The sequence below is a fragment of the Myripristis murdjan genome, chromosome 7 (genome assembly GCF_902150065.1).
Source record: "Myripristis murdjan chromosome 7, fMyrMur1.1, whole genome shotgun sequence".
NCBI classification, from domain to species: Eukaryota; Metazoa; Chordata; class Actinopteri; order Holocentriformes; family Holocentridae; genus Myripristis; species Myripristis murdjan.
Genome location: NC_043986.1, coordinates 18,047,098 through 18,068,033, shown reverse-complemented (window position 1 = coordinate 18,068,033; position 20,936 = coordinate 18,047,098). Strand labels below are relative to the sequence as shown.

The 20,936-nt window shown below is 42.0% G+C and overlaps 1 protein-coding gene across 1 annotated transcript; it reads left to right on the top strand.

Moving 5' to 3' along the window:
- The first annotated feature begins 11,528 nt into the window (after positions 1-11,528).
- On the top strand, positions 11,529-14,583 carry LOC115361405 (amphoterin-induced protein 3). The gene is made up of 3 exons (XM_030054771.1): positions 11,529-11,762; positions 11,898-11,996; positions 12,450-14,583. Exon 3 carries the CDS (start codon positions 12,486-12,488, stop codon positions 13,959-13,961), a length of 1,476 nt encoding a protein of 491 aa, XP_029910631.1. The 5' UTR covers positions 11,529-11,762; positions 11,898-11,996; positions 12,450-12,485; the 3' UTR covers positions 13,962-14,583.
- The last annotated feature ends 6,353 nt before the right edge of the window (positions 14,584-20,936 follow it).

Sequence of the window (20,936 nt, the reverse complement as noted above, 5' to 3'; positions counted from 1 at the left end):
ACATGAATGCCATCAAGCGGCAGTGGAAGCAGCATAATAGTGTTATAATCTCATAGCCTTAAAAAAAAAAAAAAAAAAAAAAAAAAGCTAATGTGAGCACGCGCTCCCGTTTGCAATAAGCTACTTTGTTTGTTGAAAACTCGCCAAGTGACAAAAAAGCAGCTGCTATCTCTGCAGTCTCAAGGGGCTAGTTAATTTTAGAAAGATAATCTCCTGCAATATGCTGAGGGATTAAGACATTAAAAATCCCAGCATGGGAAGATGATAAGGCTGTATAGTCATGAGCTGGAAGAGGCAGCCATGGAGCTATAGGAATATCTAGAAGCATGTTACTTATCATGCAAATCAGCAAGCAGAAAAAAAACAAACACCAGTTGTTCAATGACATGCGTATGTATTCTGCCACTACCCCTGTTTCTATTAGCTGCAAATGATGATCAGGATTAAAGGCAGTTCATCTTCAACTAATGGCAATGTCTCCCAAGGCTGCGCTGTAGTATGCTCTCTAAAGATTACCTGGAGGAAAGAAATGCCACACAGAAACAGGGGAGGTGCTGTCTATGGCTTAATCAATGTCATTTGCATATTCAGGATAAAACTAATCCTCATCAGAGGGAGGTTCTCTACCTGGGGCATTCTCTTGTCTTTTCCATGCCATCCTTCTTTTATTAAATGATCATTTGATGACACTCACCTTGCCAGAGAGAAAAAGGCACACTATCATACTATGTGCAGAGGGAGGGAATTCTACAGGGAGATTTGGACACAGTATAAAATTGTGATGTGATGTAGGGAGAAAAAATAAAACAACCATGGCTAGGCGGAGCTGCAAATTGGGAGGTGCACAGAGCAAACCTGCTATAGTGCTGTTTGGGATTGGAAGGCAACCAAACAGCTAGTTCCAGGTGAATAACAATGCGTGGATTTAGAGGAATCGGGTTCAAAGCCTACAGGAGCACAGCACGCTAGGCCCGGCCACCCGCTTGCTTCTTGGGACGTGGCCAAGGTCTTCAAACACCCAGCCAGGGGTATAAGCCAGGGTTTCCCTGCTGCTCCTCAGCTGTGCTTGAATGCAACACGTACACAGTAAGAAAAATACAACTAATGTACCTAAAGCAAACCTGTGGATGGGGAAAACATTCCTCTGCCACAGGGATTTGTGTCACATTATAAGGATGCTGAGTAGAAAAGAACTGGGTTTCAAAAGATCCCTTAAGGCCCTGTATTGTGGAGACAACCTGTTCCCTCTCAGAGACTCCTTTCTGTATAAGATAAGCAAATTTACACTGGCAGACAAACGTGACATTTGCTCGCGCAGGAGCTGCTTAAGAAGAGGCTTCATAGGTGGGCAAGGCTGATAAGACGACAGCCAGGATTGTAGGGCCTGGAAAACCAGCGTGAAAAGAAGATGACAGAAATCAGCAAGAGTGGGATTTCTCCCACCCTTTAATTTTCAAACATCTTATGCAAAGTTCCACCAACGGAGCGCTGAGGTTTGAGTAGCAGTGACCCACCCGTGCTCGACTGCTCCTTTTCGAGCATATTTCTTTATGGTAATATCCACCCCTGGGTGCTGTTTGGCTGTCTTCCCCCATTTGAGGCTCATGAGAAATCCACACTGTTTATGGGCTATCTAATGGATTACAGGCTCATTATAAGCAGTGCTGTGTGACCATGGAGGCCTGTCATTTACTCCACTGTCTACTGTGTCAGCCGCAACAAAGAAGCCCATGTCCATCACAGGAGAGTGTATACATGTGTGTTTGTGTGTGTGTAAGTGTGAATGAGTAAAAGACAGAGAGCGGAGAGCGACAGAGAGGCTGTACTAAAGGCATGACGGATCCTGTTTTAAACGGTGTCTCATTTCTGAAGTGGGAGCAAAGTGAATGGCCATTGAGTTTCCGACAACTTTTAACTTCATGACCGTCACAGGGAATCACTCTCAATAATACAGTCCTCGGTGAAAAGTCTGCTCTTATATAATACAAACATGCTATCACTGCTTTATTTTGTCTTTGCCATAGGACCCATTCACGGCATACCTGCTGTTTCACTGCAGCAACTGGAGTATTTCCTCCAGACACCCAGCACTGCTGCAGAGCGGTGTGGCGAGGCATGCCGCTGTGATGTAATGTGATGTGAAGCTCTCTGAAGGTCTGGGCTCGGCGACGCCATATACGAGACAGTTTAACATCACTAGCCATTATGAATTTACCTGTGATAGTTGACGGAAGAAGAAACCAGTGTTATTCAGCTTAGAAATGACAGCACTGGCCAGAGTCTCCCTAAATCTGATTGATGATCCATTTTTCCTGCCCCGGGGCCACGGTAATGTAATGTAAGGGCCTGGGATCCACCGAGGCTGCAGAGAGACAGATGGAACCTTGTCTGCCGTGACCTTGCTGAGCTCATATTTCTCCCAGGCCTTGTCCGTTGCCTCATCATTAAAGGTGCAAGGGCTATTAACATGGGGGGAATACTTCAAAGACACTGTTTACTTGCGGGACAGAGCACAATCCAGGCAAGGAAAAATCAGCAGTAACAAGGCAAAGAGAGAGTGTTTGGTGAAGGGCATCTGTATGTACATGTGTGCATGCCTTAAGTTTTTTGTTTGTGTAATGCATTTCAGGAAAGTCCAGATGACTCTGCAAAGTCATGTTTGTGTGCAGAAATGCAAGCGCATAAACTGACTGCAGATGTTTCACTTAATCATCAAATCAACTAGACCTCACGCATGCTGACACATGTTATGGCAAAATTGTTAAGGATGGCAATATGGCAGATGGCAAAAATAAAATTCATGGTAACGTTATCATTTAAATGCATGTCTGGTTTTTACCTTCCTGTTAAAAACAAAACAAAACAAGTGATTTTAAAATACTTTTATAGTTCAGCTGTCATGTCTTTTCGGTCTCTGTATCATTCGTTCTGAGAAAGGAAAAAAAAATCTCTTGAATTGCTGTTTGGTTTACACCTAAATTAAGGCCAGGCCCTGTCACACCTTGCTGGCAATTAACCACAAAACCCATTCAGCGTTCACTCACTCCTCACTGCTTTCAAACCCTTGAACGGTGACTTCTCAACATGGCAGTTTATTTCATCGAGTTTTGCTTTTGTTCATTGAGCAGTGATTCTTTGGGTGTTTGCGAGATTTGTAAACCCCAGAATAAATCCTCTGACCTCAAGAATGGATGGCAGTGCCGGAGTCAGCCCGAGAAATATGGTCTAGGAAGCAATCCAGCAGGTCACTGTTACTCACCAGCAGCCAGTGAAAGAGAGATAAGGAAATAATCAAAACAGAGAGGCAAGGGCCAACTTCAGCCAGACTGCACTGACAGATGGGCTCCCACTTCTATTCTACGGTACCCCTTCCCCTCCTATTTTATCCAAACCAACCATACTTCTCACTAGTGATACGCACTGTCTAGTGGAATAAATGGAAGCATGCATTTAGCTCTTCTACAACCATTCTGGTACCTTAGTACTTAGTAAACAATGCAGAAAAGGAACAACCCCCCAAGCCCAAACCGCCTTATCTTAGTTTCCTTATCTCTCATTAGCTTTGGCCTGTGATGAGCGTTAGGCTTTGCAGGGGGAAGTTATCTATTGAAATATGGTTTCATTTTGGATAGACTTTATCAGCACAGCTATTTAAATTTTGATAATGAAGAACAGCATAAATCCCCCAAGTGCCCTTGTGCCGCAGCGCACACACAGCACAACAGTGCGCAGCGGGTGGTAATCACTGTGTAATCACTCAAACAACAAAACACATCTACACCCTCGAGCCTGCAGCCACTCCCCCAGGCAGCCCAGCCCTGATATTTGCCGGGCTTATGATTTGTTCTGGGATCTAAGCAATAAGTAAAGTCTCCTCATGGCCTTGTAGCCAGATTGGATTGCAAAAACATGTTGCACCTGGTGCAGCTACAGCAGCAAGGAGAGGAAGCAGCGTTGTCTGTATTCACAACTTGATGGGCACATTCTTATTGAAACTCGGATAATGTTATTTGGTGAGCTTAATGGCGGCTCTCTGCAGGCTATGATCAGTTTTGCTCAATTCTCTTTCTTCATCCCCTTCTTTCTCCTTTTCATCTTCAGCCCCACTTTCACAGTGTGCGGCTGACAACGGCATGATATATGCTGGCTCCTCTGTTTTGGAACTTGGGGTACCACATCAGTTTTCCTTTGCATTTTATTATTATTTTTTTTTTTAGTAGACTTAATGTTTAGAGTGAATGATCAATGTGAATCAACAGATGTGATCAATGCAAACCCCTCTATTTTTGTGATATTATATTGATCCTTGAAAGAGAAATTGTCTTTTTGATGGCTCGCCTCTACAAGCAGGTCAGAGCACAGGCAACAGCACCCCAGCTGCCTGTAGGGATACAGCGTTGTGCTCAAGGACACTTTGGCTGGGAACTCAGGCTCTGTGGTTGGAAGACTCTCACTCTCTGCCACCCTGTATAATTTAAGACACCCCAATGTCATCTAAGCCTGGAACAGTAGATGTAAGATGCCAACACCCATGCATAGCGCTTCCCTCAGACATAAGGGTGTAATGACCCAATTTCCCCACAGAGAATATTAAAGTTTCACCTAATGTGATCTAATGGACTCATACAGACAAGTATCCAGAGCATAATTCCACAGCACTTCACCGAAAGGGAACACACTCCATCTAACACCTATCAGCTGTTGTGGCTGACTTTAAGGAGACATTTTACTGTGAGTTCCTCCAGAAGCACAGACAATACATCACTTGCTATGAAATACCTTGGGGCTTTCAAACCACATTGGCATTTTCATTGTAACACATTTGCAATAATTAACAGAGCTAACTTTTTTATTGTGATTAATAATAGAGTAGAAGATAGCATTATTGAGCCACACATTAAATTGCACTCGTTAAATTGACTTTCCCGAATGCACGAATTCAAACTACTAAGCAGAACTGTGGAAAGGTCAATGTGATCATTATATAATTTAGCTGGAGAACAATTATGAAATGGTCTAATAAGAGTGACTCCTAATGAGCACTGAGCGAATGACACCTCCCCCTCTCTGGAGCTAATCTGTCTAATTGACCAAATGTGAAGATCTGTTTCATAGGTTTAATGTAATCTAACCATGTAACTGAACCCACTTGTTTTCAATTCCGCCAAAATCAGAGTTCCCAAATTCAACTTTCCTGTGGGCTAAAGGTGAAGCTGCTGTATTCTGGAGTCAGATAAAGTGTTCTTTTATATATCCTTTAATATATAGCTTTGATAACATCCGAAGCGGACTGAATAAGTATATTTTTACCTTCATGGTACTTCATCTGCTGCAATACAAATACAGTATTTCCCCTTGCGTACCTTTGAAGCAGAGGGGGCGAAGTTGGCTATGGTTCCAGAAGACCAACTCTCCATTTTGCTGGCTTCAGCACTCAATAGCTCCGTGATTAAAGCCAGTCTATTTCATTGATTGAAAAGGAAAAGGAAAAAAAAACTCAAACCTTTCAGCTCCCCAGTCCCTGCTTCCCCGTTTATAGGCTGGAAAAGCCTCCCTTGACCATGTCCAGGCAATTTGGTTGGAGTGGGCCTCTCCTGTTGCACTCAGTGACTCTGGCCATGCTCTGTTACCTCATCTCATCAGCTGGGAAAGTATTTGTGCTTGTAGCTTTGGAGAAGGCGGCCAGGAGTTAAATTGAGTTACCTGTTCAGAGATGGTTTCATTTTCCGAGGATGGCCCCGGAGATCCTTGATGGAACTGCTAACTGCTCATCACCTCTCATGTCCCCCCGTGTCTGTCTCAGCAGAGAGCGCGGCAACACAGCAACAGCGGCATGGCTCAGGTGGCGCAGACAGCTGGCTGAGGAGATCCATTGGCCTATTTCAAATGAAGGGTAGGCTACTGTCAGAGGACCGCTGCACATGAGCTGCTACTGTTCCTGTTTCTCAACTATGTGAGATAAACAGCACTGTAATTCTCTACTCACTGTCTCTCTATAAGATCTATTCTAACGCACTTATAAAACATAAACAACCATCTGCCGTTCCCTCTCTCTCTTTCAGTTTGGTGCGTATTTTAAAGAGCAGCACGCCCCATGCAGAGTTAAATTCAACCTCTGGTGCATATATGAGCATGGGCACACACATACTGCAAGCACATGCAATCAGGTATTTCATACGGCATAGGAGCGATGGATTCCTCAGAGTCATGAAATAATTATTAATTTTATGGCTGTGACAGTATGAAATTCCTATATTATGTATCCTTAATCCTTATTGATTGGGACTTAATGGATTTTCTGAGATATTTTGATCTACCACAAGTGATATGGAAAGAAAAGAGGCTAGATAGGTGGCTCATGGCCTGTCTCTTTTGATAACCACAGGGCAGGAGATGAAAGACGGGGAGAAGTAGAGTAAAGAAGTGATGTGGGGGGGAGATAAGAACTGAGAGGATAAACGGCAGAAGAGAAGAGGAAGATAAGAGGAGAGCAGGCAAGAGGCATGGGGAGGCTTACTGGGTGGACAAGGAAGAAGGCGAGAAGCCATGAGAGGAGGGGAGAGGAACAAAAAGATGATAGGGAAGAGAGGAAAGGAAGCAGATGAGTGGAGAAGACATAGAAGAGGGAGAAGATGAGACAGTATGCCACCCCACAGTCAAGTCACGCAATTTACTGTGTTCTGGCCCATAATGTTTTATTGCACAATCACTGATAGCACAGTAGTCAGTAGTGATCTCATTTCACAAGCCATATCCTTCAGTAATGTGAACACAAAGGGAGAGGCGCAGCCATTACCAGCGTCCAGCAGTCACCTACTGCTACTCATGCATAATTGGCTCCCATCAAAGGAAGAAGGAAAGGGTAAACAGCAAGCAGTCATATTAACTCCTGTGGGTCCTAATTGAAATCCGTTAACAATCAACAGAGACCGTGGACTGTGGAAACAAGGGAATGTTCACACCACAAATACATTAGCCGTCCTATCTGCACACGTCTCGCTGTATACTGAAATGCATGAAGACACGCACCTGCAATCTAAATAAACAGATAGCCTTGATGGCTTTCTGTCTGCTGATGAGCAAAGTAATCACAGCTGCTAAACATCTGCACATGCAAACATGAAGATGGAGATTTTGCCTCAGTTAGACATTTCTTTGAGGAGCTCATATTAAGAGTTGCTCTGGTTTTCTCCCGCCTGGCAACTCAGACGGAGCGGAGACTTTAAAATGCCAATAGATGTCAGTGCGTTTGTGTGTCTGTCTGTGCTGGCCCTGTCAAAGACCTGTCTGGGCTGTTTCCCTGCCGTCCAGCCGATGCATGCTGGGACAGGCTCCTGTGCCCCTCCTCTGACCTTGAACAGGAATAAAGAGGTAAAGACAATGAATGAGGAAATGTTAAGACGCTTCTATGGAACAGTTTCTACTTTTCTAACAATAATATTGTAATAGGAGCCTGTTTGTGGTCTCCAATGGTTCATTTAAATTTGTCTTTGATTCATTTTATTCATATTGTTTTTATGTTGTTGTTGTTGTTTTTTTTTTTTAATTTTTCGTTTTTGTTATTTATTCTTGGCCCTTTCTGTTATTGAACAAAAAATAAGAAGAAGAAGGAGAAGGAGAAGAATTTATTTAGAGTACATTTCAAAATAGTTAATAAAAATAGTAACTGTAATAGTTAAATTAATAGAACAACATTCAGATAACTCAAATGAAATTAGGATAGCTTTCAAAATAAAAGTATGATTTAAAAAAAGAAAACACTGACAGCCTTTATTTCCTCTGGCAGGTTCTCCAAAGCCTGATGGTAAAGGCTCTGTCCACCTTATTATTATTATTATTATTAGTAGTAGTAGTAGTAGTAGTAGTAGTAGTACTAGTAGTAGTAGTAGTATCATCATCATCAGTATTATTATTGTTGTTGTTGTTGTTGTTGTTGTTGTTACACAGGAGAGGGTGCACAGGATGGTTTGTCATTCCAGTTGATCCTTAAACCACTAGATGGTGTGCTTGTCTCTTTACAGTCTAATTAGACTGGATCCACTGCACAGATTGATGGGAGAACAGCTCCAAATGAACAAGATGCCACTAGTGTTTTTGAGCGCTGTGCATACCTTACATTATGCCACATTTGAAAAGAAAAATTTAAAAAGAAATCACCAGTGCACTAGCATGGCTTTGGGTAAGACATTCTCAAATGAAACACTTCTTTCTCTATGAATACAGAATGTGCTGAGCAGCTGAGCAGCTCCTCATGACAAGCAAACAATCTTCGACTGTCTGAAAAATTCCTTTTCATCACAGAGCTCATCCAGACTTCAAACTCACTCAGGGAGAAGAATAAAAAAAAATAAAAAATCAAACTCAATTCTCTCAACCTTCATCCAGGCACTGACTCATCCATGTTTAAGAGTCTGGCTACCAGCCATGCTAACACAAAGCTGTTGAAACGCAGAATAAATACATGATGCGTATGCCTGGGTTCAATGGTTCATAATTGGCAGGCAGAGGCTATACAAGCACTTAAGCTCTCACACAATGAGGAGGTGTTTACAGAGCTGTTGACAGTAATGTTGGCCGTTCAAGTACAGTAGTCCGACAGAGAGGTCTACTCTTGTGTCGCCTCCCTCTTGTCATTCTGTCAAACGCTTACTCAATATTTTAGAGCTCAGCCTCATTTATATCTCTGTCTCCAGCCACAGTTTAATTTTAAAATCATTCCAAACCACTGCCTGTCTCGCAGCATTTTACATCAAATCACATAGGTCTGTTTGATTTAAACGAAAATATGACAGCAACACAGCAGACATTTCTACAACAATAAACTGGACACTAATCAGCTTATGAATACAGCTATAATAACATTTGCAATGAAATGAGTCATTCATCGACCAAATTAATAAACTATGGTGGGCACTGTTAAAATACACTCTGATATTAGAATGATTGTAGAGGAGCGAGCCTTTACACTGTGCGATGCAGACAGCCGTAAATGTAATTCTAAACCCACAGCTTTAACGTTCAACTCAACAAATATTCCTGGTGCATTCGAGAATACAAGGCTTTACAGAATCGGCTCTTAGTGAGCTTCACTGCTTCTCAAGGGCAAGATAAGAGCAGACACTTTCCTATGCTGCTGTGTGGTTTTTCCCCCCTCTCTGCAGCAGATGGTAAAGAGAAAATCACTTTCTGCTGGGGGCAGGATGCAGCAGGGTCAGGGTTTAAGCTTTGAGGTCCACTCTGAACCTGGCTGATTTGACAGGCCTAGTTTGCATACGCTGAGTCTAATCAAATATATGCGAAGGAGAAGGCAGGATTTGCAAAGCAGCTTGATAGACAGGATTCCCAGATACTGGTTAGATTAGGGATTTCACAGAGCAGCATGCTGAGGCCACACAGTCCAATCTGTCAACAAACACATAGAGACATGCAGACACAAACAGAGACACACGGAAAGACATAGCTACATAGCAAGGGAGAGGCAGAAGAGACAGACAGAGAGAAAGAGGGAGAGGGAGGGAGAGAGAGAGAGATTGGGAGGGAAAGATTTTGTGGTCACCGAGATTCCAGTACACCTCACTCTGCTGTATTCATGCAGACTTTTATTGTCTGCTTGGAGACAATCAGCTGAAAGGAGCAAAAATAATTGCCACGCTATTAAAGTCTACACAAAAACTCGACGAGCTCTTCATCTTGTTTCCCTTTTCACGTTTTGATTGAATTGATCTCTGAGGACGCTGACAATGACAAATGATTGCTCCCAAAAATGGTGGATGTTTTACAGAATGAAAGCCAATACTATAAATAATGAGGCCGGCCCTAAAACCTTCATCTCATGTCAACAGCAGCACAACAACAAGGCTTGCCTGAAGAAACGACCGTGTTCGTTGCACAATTATATTGTGGCTAAAGAAAAATCCAAGCTGCTGACATATTCATGACAACAGATTTTCTCTGTATTCATATATACATGCTGGCATTGATTCCATCTACAGTTTCAAATGCCATACAAAGTAGACACGTATTGTTTAGAATGAAATGTACTGAATCACCACAAGCTTATGCAGTTGAACACGCTGCTGTGAAGGTCGTCTGTGGACCATCGGCAATTAGGGACTTAGACATATATACAGTCCGAGGAGCCAGTTCAACAATATGTAAATTAGAATGGTATGCAATACGTATGAATAGTAAAGTCATGAATAGCTGATGAAACATGAATATTTCAAATGCTACAAGGATATAGGTTTGCTTTATAATGGAACATAGTTCGATTTGCAGGGAAAAAAAAAAAAAAAAGACAAATCACTTTGGGGCCAATTCAACCATGATGTAAGCCCACATAAACATAACACCCACAAGGAGGGTCTGTTTAGAATCCTTTTAAAGCACATCTCATATGTTAAAGTGTGGGCGTATATATTTCTTACATGTTCTAGCCAATGATGACTAGCCTGGGGACAAGATTGTGTGTAATTCCATATCCAATATGGTGCTAGCGAGCTCTTTCTGCATCCAAGATTGTTTTCCTCTCCTTAATCCCACTTTCAACCACTGGGAGAGGATACACTGGACTCAGACCAAGAGCTTAATGGCACTTTCACCTGACGTTCCCTTCAGTCTCCTGTCTCCACCTGTCTGTGGTCTCCACCCCTGCTCCGATCAGCCCACCTTTATAGAGTGAACCTCCTCCAACTAGCCGAGTCCATAGGGAACTGGCTTTGTGTCCTGGCAGAGTGAATGAGTGGGAGTCAGTCAAAGCCGCGAGCACTTATAGGGAGGGTTGGGGGTAGCAGCGAGGAGGCGGCTTCTGGGAGGCAAAACTAATTCACTGTGACAGAAATCAGAGCTGTCAGGACCACCATGACCAAACAGCATGGACAGCATCTATCCAGTCAAACTTAGAGCGAAGGGGAAGGGAGGATGTTGGGGGCTCAGAAAGAAAGGAGACACACAGAGAGAGCGAGAAAGAAATGTAAAGGTTAGAGAAACCGGTAATATGCATCCAGCCGACCCCACTAAAATAGAAACGATAAGGAAAGGAGGGAAGCAGGTAGGGAGAGAGCGACACAGCTCTTGTAAGAGAGCATGGAAGGAGGCATATTCTGTAGAGGCTCACAAAGCATACAGAGGGATGAAGAGGGATTGCCGAATTCATGCAGTGAGGAGAGGACACAGGAATGGAGCCATTTACAGAAATATGTAAAAATGGCGACAGAGCTACAAAAGGCAAAAAGTGATTAGCCAACTTTCGGGATTATTGGTGAAGTTATCGGATAATAAATGTCATATTCAAGAGGAAAGCACCCAGCTTCTACTAATCTGTTAGTAGCCCAGATACAAGCATTTTAATACCGATATTGTAATTGAGATATTGATAAAAGAGAGTGGGAGAGAGAGATAGAGAGAAAAAGAGGCGGATGGGAAGCCACCATCATTATTTAATGATGAGAGAGGGAGACACAAGGCTGGTCTCTAAATGACACAGGAGGAGGAGGAGGGGATTGTGGGAGATTAAGTGAGCTCTCTGGCGTTTGTTATACACTGCAAAGCACTGCGGGATGTTTGTCAAGCGACACTCTCATTTGGGGCAGGAGGAAAGCCAGTGGGAGACCTCAAACTTGGCTGAGAAAAAAAAGGACAGACTAAAGGAATAGGAATGCAATATAATGGGAGGTGGACCTAAGAAGCAGATCAGCGTTAGACAGCAATGATGAGTGAATTCATTAATGGAATACAGCTTTGAGAGGAAAAAAAAAACACTCGTAAGAGACGCATGTTGATTCTCAGCTGTGGACTTTGTGGTTTGGATGCATTTTTTAAGACTGAAATTAACCAAGAGAGCTGTATTGCTCATTTGTCTGGAAATGGTATGAACTTTTCCCCTTTTTTCCCTGCAGATTCATGACTTATGACTCAGCACTGGGAACTCTGACTGAATCCATCTGTGAAAACAAAGTTTTAGTCATCGAATAACAGAAAGGAACAAATATTTTGAGGTAAAATATTTTCCTCTATTCACACTTTTAAACTGTTGCATCACTCTAAGTTCTCCTAATGTATTTAAGTGCTTCCGTCTTAGCGGAGGATGATGGCAGTGCCTGAAAAATGTGTCATATTTCTTCTGTATTCATAGCGATATCCCTAAATACTGAGTTGACTCGGCTCTTTTCTAAGATCCATATAACTAATCTTTAATATTTCTAAATTAAAGCAGACATGTAGCTTTGCATAAATGAATGTGAGAGCTGGATTATGAGATTTTTCTCATGGGTGAAGGAATTTAAGGCTAGCTTGGAACTATTTTTCATATTTGTCCTTAGTTCCCAAAGGTTCCCATATAACCCTACAATCATATTCTGTGCATTGTGTGTCCAATCCAAATCAAATGAAGAAGAAATCGTTTTACAATGTGATCACACTGTTTTTCATTTGATTTTCATCCAAACCAGGGAGAGTGAGAGGGATAATAAATCTGTAAGGAAACGATGTGCAGGAAAATGACCTTTGGAATATATCCAGGCCCTTTTCTGGTCTTCTGTCTCCTTCTCCATGGCTCTGAAGAGATCTGCCCCTCCATGTGCCTCTGTACATCTGACATGGTGAGCTGCAGCTCCAGTGCTCTGACCAAACTACCTCAATCCCTGCCCTCCTCATCTGTTTCTCTGGATCTCAGCTACAACCATCTGTCCTGGCTGGGTCCAGGCAGCTTCAACGGGATGCCCAGACTGGAAAACCTCCGAATGGCCCACAATCAGCTCAGTGCCTTGGGCCATGCAGTGTTTCAGAATGCCTCCAGCCTCAGACACATCGACCTGTCTTCCAACAGGCTGCGCGTGGTGGAGCAGCACTACTTTCAGGGGCTGTGGAGGCTGGAGGAGCTTCTTCTCTTCAACAACAAGATCACACATGTGGAAGGTGGCACGTTGAATGGTCTGAGCAGCTTAAAAAAGGCTTACTTCAGCTTAAACCAGATCACAGAATTCCCATTCTTCTCCATCCAAGACCACAGTCACCCTTTCCTGACCATGCTGGACCTTTCCTCCAACCGCATGACTACTCTGCCATGGGAGGATGTGAAAGCCCTGCCAGGGTTGGTGCAGAAGGGGTTGTTCCTCCACAATAACTCTCTGATCTGTGAGTGCTCCATGTACAGCGTGTTCTGGCACTGGCAAATGAGGGACTATGATTCACTGAAAGACTTCATGGATGAGCACACCTGCACCATCTACGGGGAGCCCCGTGCCTCCATCCGCTTCCTCCGACACAACCGCTTCTTCCAGAACTGCACTGTGGGAAAAGCCGTCTCGCTGCCTGTGACTGTGTTTCTTTCAACTGTTGTGGTGTCTGAGGGAGAAAAGGTGCGTCTAGACTGCCAAACGTCCCTCAGTGGCGCAGACCTCTCATTTACATGGCTCTCCCCCAGCAAAGGATACATCACCCAGACCGGCATTAATGACACACTAATTAGGCTGTTCCCTAATGGCACCTTGGAGATCTCTGCAGCCAAGGTCAATGACTCAGGTCTGTATGTATGCACGGCCGTGGATATTAAACAGATGCTGAATGCAACCCGTGAGGTCAATGTGACTGTGGTGCTTCCTTTAGCTGAATCGTTCAACACGGGCTACACGACGTTACTGGGCTGTGTGGTGACCATGGTCCTTATCCTCATATACCTCTACCTGACTCCGTGTCGCTGCAGCTGCTGCAAACAGCCCAGACCACAAGTCATCCCAATCGCCGCCTATGACCCCAGCAGCTTCTCCTCCATTTTTTCCCCTTCCACCGGCCCCAGAGACCCACTCAAAATAAGCAATAAGCATGTAGCATTCATAGAGCCAGTGATAGATGAACAGAACGGGTGTCTGAAGGCTGACATGGACCAGCCCGCTTTGCAGTGGGAGTGGGAGAACTCAGGACAAATCAAAACTCCTTACTCAGGAATTAGCAGTGAAACATGAAAATAAATCATCCCCACTAGAGTGTATACCCAGTAAAGGAAAAAAAAAATTCCATCTCTCTTTCCCAGCTTTTGCCAGCCATGGTTAAAAAGCCCTCTGAAGAAAGTGGGGGGAAAAAGCAATATCTTCTGTTGTACTTCTGCTCTTCCCTGTCATTTGACCAGTAGTTGTCTGAGATGAGAAATGAAAGTTTCAACTTTGGTTTATTATCCCCAGAGTACTGACATTGCTAAATCACGGTAGAGCCATTATCAGTCCTAAAAATCAGTTAATAACTTTTGCTATGTACTCAGGTGCTGCACTACTCTGGGGGATCTTTCTAGCGTGAGCCAGCAGTGAAGCTGGCTGGCTTTTCACAGAAACTGTTTAACAAGGATTAAAAGCAATGGAAAGTTCTGTGGGTTTATGACTCTAGTAAATTCAGTTTGTGTATCCAAGTTGAGTTGACGTGGTCTGTAATTAGTGTGGTAGAGATAGACACTAGTACTGCAACAGCTGAAGATCACTTAACCCTCATTTTTTGATAAGATGTAACTTGAACATACGGCACAGAAAACTTTACCCAACTCCTAAAACTTTTGTTCCCTATGTTCTTAATAAATGATTCAGTCCCTTTACATCAGTTGTATGTCCTGGTGAAAGTGGATTTTAAAAGAAATAATTTGAAGTAAATGCATATATTTGAATAGGGTGGGATACTCCAGTTATGCCATCATATTTACAAAAGAGATATTATGATACAATGAGTAAAGCAATGAATGCCTCTGGCCAGAAGCCATACCTCTCAGCAAAAAATTTAAATATCTTATCTGGCAGAAAACAGGAGCACATCCTGCTGTGATCCATCATCCATATACATATCTCATATAAACCTGTTGCGCTAATCCGGCGCCAAACAATAATGACACTGTCACTGCCCTTGCTTATCTGGCAAATAGCACAGTACAGAAATCAGGAATGTCAACAAACCAAAGTAAACACCTATTGGACTGCTCCTCAAAGACAGGATCTCTTTGATCAAACACAGCACAACTCTTTGAACACTGAGGAACAAACACCATCGCAAAATCTGAACTGAAGTGACACGTACTTCAAGCGAATCTGACGCATATTATTCCGGCATGCATAGTTTTGTTTTGTTGATTCAGCGTAACATGCTTCAAATGACAGAATTACACAAAGCAAAACCGGAGATGAAAGATATTAAGATAAGAATTCGCATATAACGCCATGACAGAACATAAGTATTTGGGATGAGAACATTAGGTCAGTGACATGAAAAACCAGAGATAGCATATGGGCGGCTGCAGATGAAGGGATATTCAAATCCTGGTTGAGACAAACAGCGGCCTCGAAGGAAACAAATCAATCTCTCGAAGTCCATGCATCTATATAATGTTATAAGATGTGGTTTAATCCTGATGCAAACACTGGCTAGGACCAAGGATTGCAATGAGATTGGATAGGATTAGATGTAATCCCTGATATAATGTCACATAGATGTTGTCAGTAACCGTAGTTCTTGCTTTTACACCTCACAAAAAAGAGGAAGCCATTAGAGGAGGGGCCTTTGGTTATTACCAAATCCTTAATTAAAACATGACTGCTGTCAAGCCTGAGAAGGTTCTAGTACAACTTGTGAGTAAATTAAAAACCAGAAAGGCAGAAATAAGTCATTCAGAAGTGGGTAGAAATGGGACAGGACAGAACTGAAGCAGCTCATTAACAACATTTGAGTTTCACCTTTAACTCTCAAGGACTCAGGAGAAATTCTTATGACTCAGAGGCATGGCCATCTTTACTGTATATATTTAAACGTCATGAGCATGAGCACTGTACAATCTTAATAGAGTGAGCTTTTACATAAAATGAAATAAAATTGAATAAAACATTTAAAGTAAGGCTGTAAGTAATGGCCAAAACCAAATACAATACCTTTCACTGAATACCTTGATGTCAGTACTTTGCAGATATTGTAGGATGACTTGGTGCTTTCACAAGATATTTACATACAGATTTTAGATAAACAATCATTAGTGACGTGGATGTGATGACCAAGCAGGCAGAGGCGAATAACAGAACAGCTACAACAGTCTAATAAGTTCAGAAAACTGTATCCTTTTACTGTAATATGGACTTTAAAACCAGGAAAAGACATCCCTTTTACCATATTATGATATCCAAAACCCAAGATGGTATCTAGTCTCACATCAGGATATTAATATTCCCCAGCCGTATTTTAAAATGCACTGGTGCGTGCAAGCAAACCACATGAAAAAAATACTCCTGCACGAAACTTATATAACACACTGCTATTTGGCCATGTGCAGTAAGACTGTGTGTTATGGTCTGTCATGACCAGTTGTTTTTTTAGACAAAGTGCACCACAGACATTACACAGAGAGATGAGTTAAAGTTAGGTTTTAGGAGATTAGCACGAGGATAAAAAACAGGTGCTTTGTCAATTTCTCTGTTTTTAAATCCCTCTAATCTGGCTCCCTGTTCTGACACAGCACACTCATCTGGGTCAGGATTCATTGTTTGCCACACACACAGAGGACATAATGTGATCACTTCATGAGGGCATGTCAATTCACCGTGGGTCTGCACATGACCTTGCTTATGTAAGCATGCAGATGACTTAGAGGTGAACCTCGGTGTATACAGCATTTCAGAATTTGGATTAGTGTAGTTTAGCATCCTAATGCCATTTGTTGAACGTTTTTAATCTAAAAAATATAGGACTGCAAGTGCTTTACTTAAAATAAGGCCTCACTATTGTATTAAAAACAGAGGCATAAAAGAACATACATAAAACCAGCACTTATCTAGCATATGATATGAATAGCTGGAAGTGGACAGGTTTAGTTCGCCAGACTTTAATAATATTTTGATGTAATATTACTGCTCTCCTGAGTCCAGACAGATATTTACACTTAAAATCATATAGGCATTCCTACTACCGCTGACAGAATTAGGTGTGTTTGTTTGGTTCAGTCTTCTTCGGGCTTATGCAACATTTCCTGAATTTCTCCAACAAATTACACAGATTTACAGGACGGGCCACTTGATGCTTGAAAAGATGCCCTCCTGCCAGGCAAAACACCCCACCGAGCTTCAATTAAAGCGTGCACTTCTCTATCCAGATTATTTGTTTTCAGGGGTTTGGCTGGGTTCCAAGGGATTCAAAATGATTTGATTCAAGAATGTAATTACAGTGAATGGAGAGTTCTATTCTTAATAGCACAAGTGGAATTGCTTTCACTAGTGAAGGGTTGCCTTGACTGGCAACGGGAGCTATTACTGAACTGTCAAAACAGTCATCAGGGAGGAGTGGAGGCATCCAGCTGCAGCAGATACACGCACATTTCTCAGACATTGTGACACCCACATACACAGGCTCAGTCGTGTCCCAATGTCACCAATCCAACTAAAACCCTTGTTGCATTCTAATTGGACACTTAACTTGGTATATGTGTTTGAGAAACACACACACACACACACACACACATACACACACACGGAGAGATGCATAGTTTTCACCAGAACATTTCCCAGACTGATTATAGATTTTTTTTTTTTTTTTTTTTTTTTTTTTTTTGGCGGAGGCAGCAAACACAAAAGACTAAAATAAATGTGGAGTGCAGTACACCAGACAACAGGCTGTTCATCACAGCTTTGCACTGAATCTAAACACTGGCTTTGTTCTGAGTTTAGCAGAGGAGGAGGAAGTAACGCAGTAAAAATACTTTGTTACTGTACTTAAGTTGATTTTTTTTTTCAAGTATCTGTATTTTGAATATTTATTTCTCTGACAACTTTTTACTTTTACTCCCTACATTTGAACACACATTTCTACTCCTTACATTTTCAAAGTCTTGTTACTTTAGTTTTAATACATTCAAGAGGAATCATCAGTCATTTTTATTTTACATTGAGCGCCTTCCAAGACTGACTTCAACGTAAATGAATGGGACAGTAACACATAGCCTAGAAAAGATGGTTCCTTGGTGTAACCATCCGTGCATCTCCCGCACGACAGACATAACAAGACAAAACAGCCGGCGTCTAGTGAATGCGATGTCCATGACAGGGAGAAGTAGCAGCGACATGGATGAAAAAGTGAGCCAGCCAACACTGGCAACAAAGCAGATTCAGAGCAGCAATTAACAGATACAGCTGGTTGTCAAAAAAGGGGTTGTAGGAATAGTACTTTTTACCAGCGGTGGAGAAGTAAAACAAATAGCTACTCAGGCACAAGTACTGTTGCTGTACTGATATTTGACTGAAGTAGAGGCAGAGGTACAGCTGTAAAAATCTGCTTCAGTGAAACTAAAAACTAGATGTGATCTTTTCCATGCAGGATGAGAGAACACAGCTCAATCTCGATTCTTCTAAAGGTGCATTCTGCAAAACTGCCCAGGGTTGATTGAAGTGAGGACCCTGTAGACTCTATTAACAAATGTGGAATAAGCCCATAATATGATGGCTGCGTCTACATAGTTCTCACCCCTCAGGCCAACTCACTGGTATTACACTTATCCCAGTGGAGTGGCCCTGAAATGGTCCTCGCTTCCATTATCCATCTGCAATTTTTATTCGTGCACCTTCTATTAGAAATTTTGGAAATGGAAAAAAGTAGAACCAACAAATAGAACTGGGTTCTTCGTCTCATCTCCGCTGACTGAGCGTTCATTGTCATTCCAGGTTCCATAATCTGCCACATCTGTCATAATCTGGCATTTGTTTTCTGTAATGGATATGATTTAACATGTAGTGAGTGCAACAGTCAAGTAAATGTGTTCTGAAGTAAAAGTAAAATTACTGACTTAAAAAAAAAAATACTCAGAAAGTTCAAGTGCATAAAAAAGCTCAGTTACAATGACATGAGTAATTGTAATTAGTTACTTCCACCTCTGTACTTGTACTTTTTACTTGAGTGAAGAAGTTGAAGCAGTACTTCTTCTGCTTGAGTAAAGAATGTGTGTGCTTTTGCCGCCTCCAGAGGCTACAGACATCAATTCTGTGTTTGTGGCGCTATCAAGCCTCTAACGCATCAAACACAGACTCTGGTCCCAGCCAGGTCACCGAGGGGCACGTTGCACATGAGCGCCTTATTAAGCAGATTTATGGATCCAACACATAACAACTCAAACAAGCTGGATTAGTGTGTGCAGCGATACTCTCTGGTATAGATAAACCGTTCCACATGTCAGCAGGATCACTGTCTCTCTGAGGTTATGTGCATCATCACTTCCAGATGTGTTCAGACATTATAGGAGTTTACATGCACAATGAGCCAAAAGTTCTTGTTGCACCCTTTCCTGCGGCATAATTATCTTTTACAGTAATTCTTCCCATGCCTGCCTTATTGTTCACTCTTTCTTGTACAGCGTGATCAAGGAGCTTTACTTTGCTGATATAAGTTTCCAATATGAGAAGATTTTAATGATGCAGTAACAACTCTAACTGTGCACTGGCTATTTGTCAGGGAATGAATTAAATGTACCTTACATTTTTATCGATCAACACACGCAGTCCCTGCATTTGAGCAGAAATATCTCCACTAAATTAGGCCCAGTGTCTGTAATACTCGATATTCCTAAACTTGAAACATGGTTGTTGAATTTTATAGTGGTCATTTTTACAAACGTTTTTACAAGATCACTGTAGATCTGTTTTTTTTGGACATGGTTGGACATAGAGGTCACATGTTAATGCAAGATGTACACAGGGCTTTTTTCTCATGGGTTTGACTACATTTGGACATGCTGTTAAATGTATAAAATAGTCAACGAACCACAAGAACCTCTGCAAGAACACTTTATTCACTTCCTTTTGGTGCTGTTCTGTTGAGAAAGACTAAGTTTTGCTTTTCAGGCCATACGAGAATGTTAAAAAAGGGGGGAAACCATGAAGTTTGGGAGGTTTGCCATGTGCTGAGGCAGGAGGCCAAGACAAGAGAACACCTGCCTCACCTCCACCTGGAGAAAAGGCCATCACCCAGTATATGTTTTCCGTCACCACAAACAGGCTTCTCTCTGAGCGGCAACAGAAAACAGCGCCCTCTGGTGTTGATTTTCTTCAGGTACTCAAAGAGGGTAATGGAAACTGAAAAACCAAGAGAGATCATTACTCCTGACCAGCCTTTCTTAATAATCCTCTCAGCAGCTTGTGGTGGAGCCAACAGAGAGCAATGACCTTCAGCATGTTCTCTCAAAGGGTTTTAAATGGATGCATTTATATCCTACTGCTCCTCACAAGTCTTCTCTGCAGATGCATAGCGACTCTGCGGCGTGATTTAAAGATCCATATTCTCAGATTTCCACTGCAGAACATTTTGCTAATTTTGTCACGGTGATCAAGTAATCCTTTCCTCTGAATCTAATCAGACCTACAGTTTATGTTAATGCTTGATAGCAGCAGTGTGCACAGACTCTGAAAAGGGCAAAATCACCAACCATGTAAATGGAGCATCTCATTCTCGCATTTGAAACTGATCTGAGACTTTGGTTGTTTGTTCTTCCTGTATCTCATCTTTTATGCAGGAATGCCATACAAGATAACTTTAAAAAGACACTTCTCAAAACATTATAGGAGGATCCTAGGCCATAATATTTCTGAAAGTAACTTATCTAGTTTCTGGTGCGTTTTGCGCAGTGGCATGTTACTGTTTCAAAGGAGAAAACCCAGTATAGAGCAGTCCTGATCCCTAAACAAGACTACTAAGTAATCCAATCTAAAAAATTATAGGTATAAAATACATACAATATGAAATTTAACAGCATCAAAACAGTTTCTTTGTTTAGTAAGACAGCATCCATTTCCATATTTCAGACACTATGGGGGTTATACAGTTATATTAGATAACCAGCACCAGAAAGCTATTAGTTTTTCTCAATTGTTTCACCCAGTTTAAGCAAAATATCTAGTTTTGGTGTTCAGTAATTAAAAAGTCTTCTCAAAAGTACTCAT

Excerpts from the sequence above, each read along its gene's own strand:
- LOC115361405 (XM_030054771.1), top strand. The coding sequence starts at position 12,486 with ATGTGCAGGAAAATGACCTTTGGAATATATCCAGGCCCTTTTCTGGTC.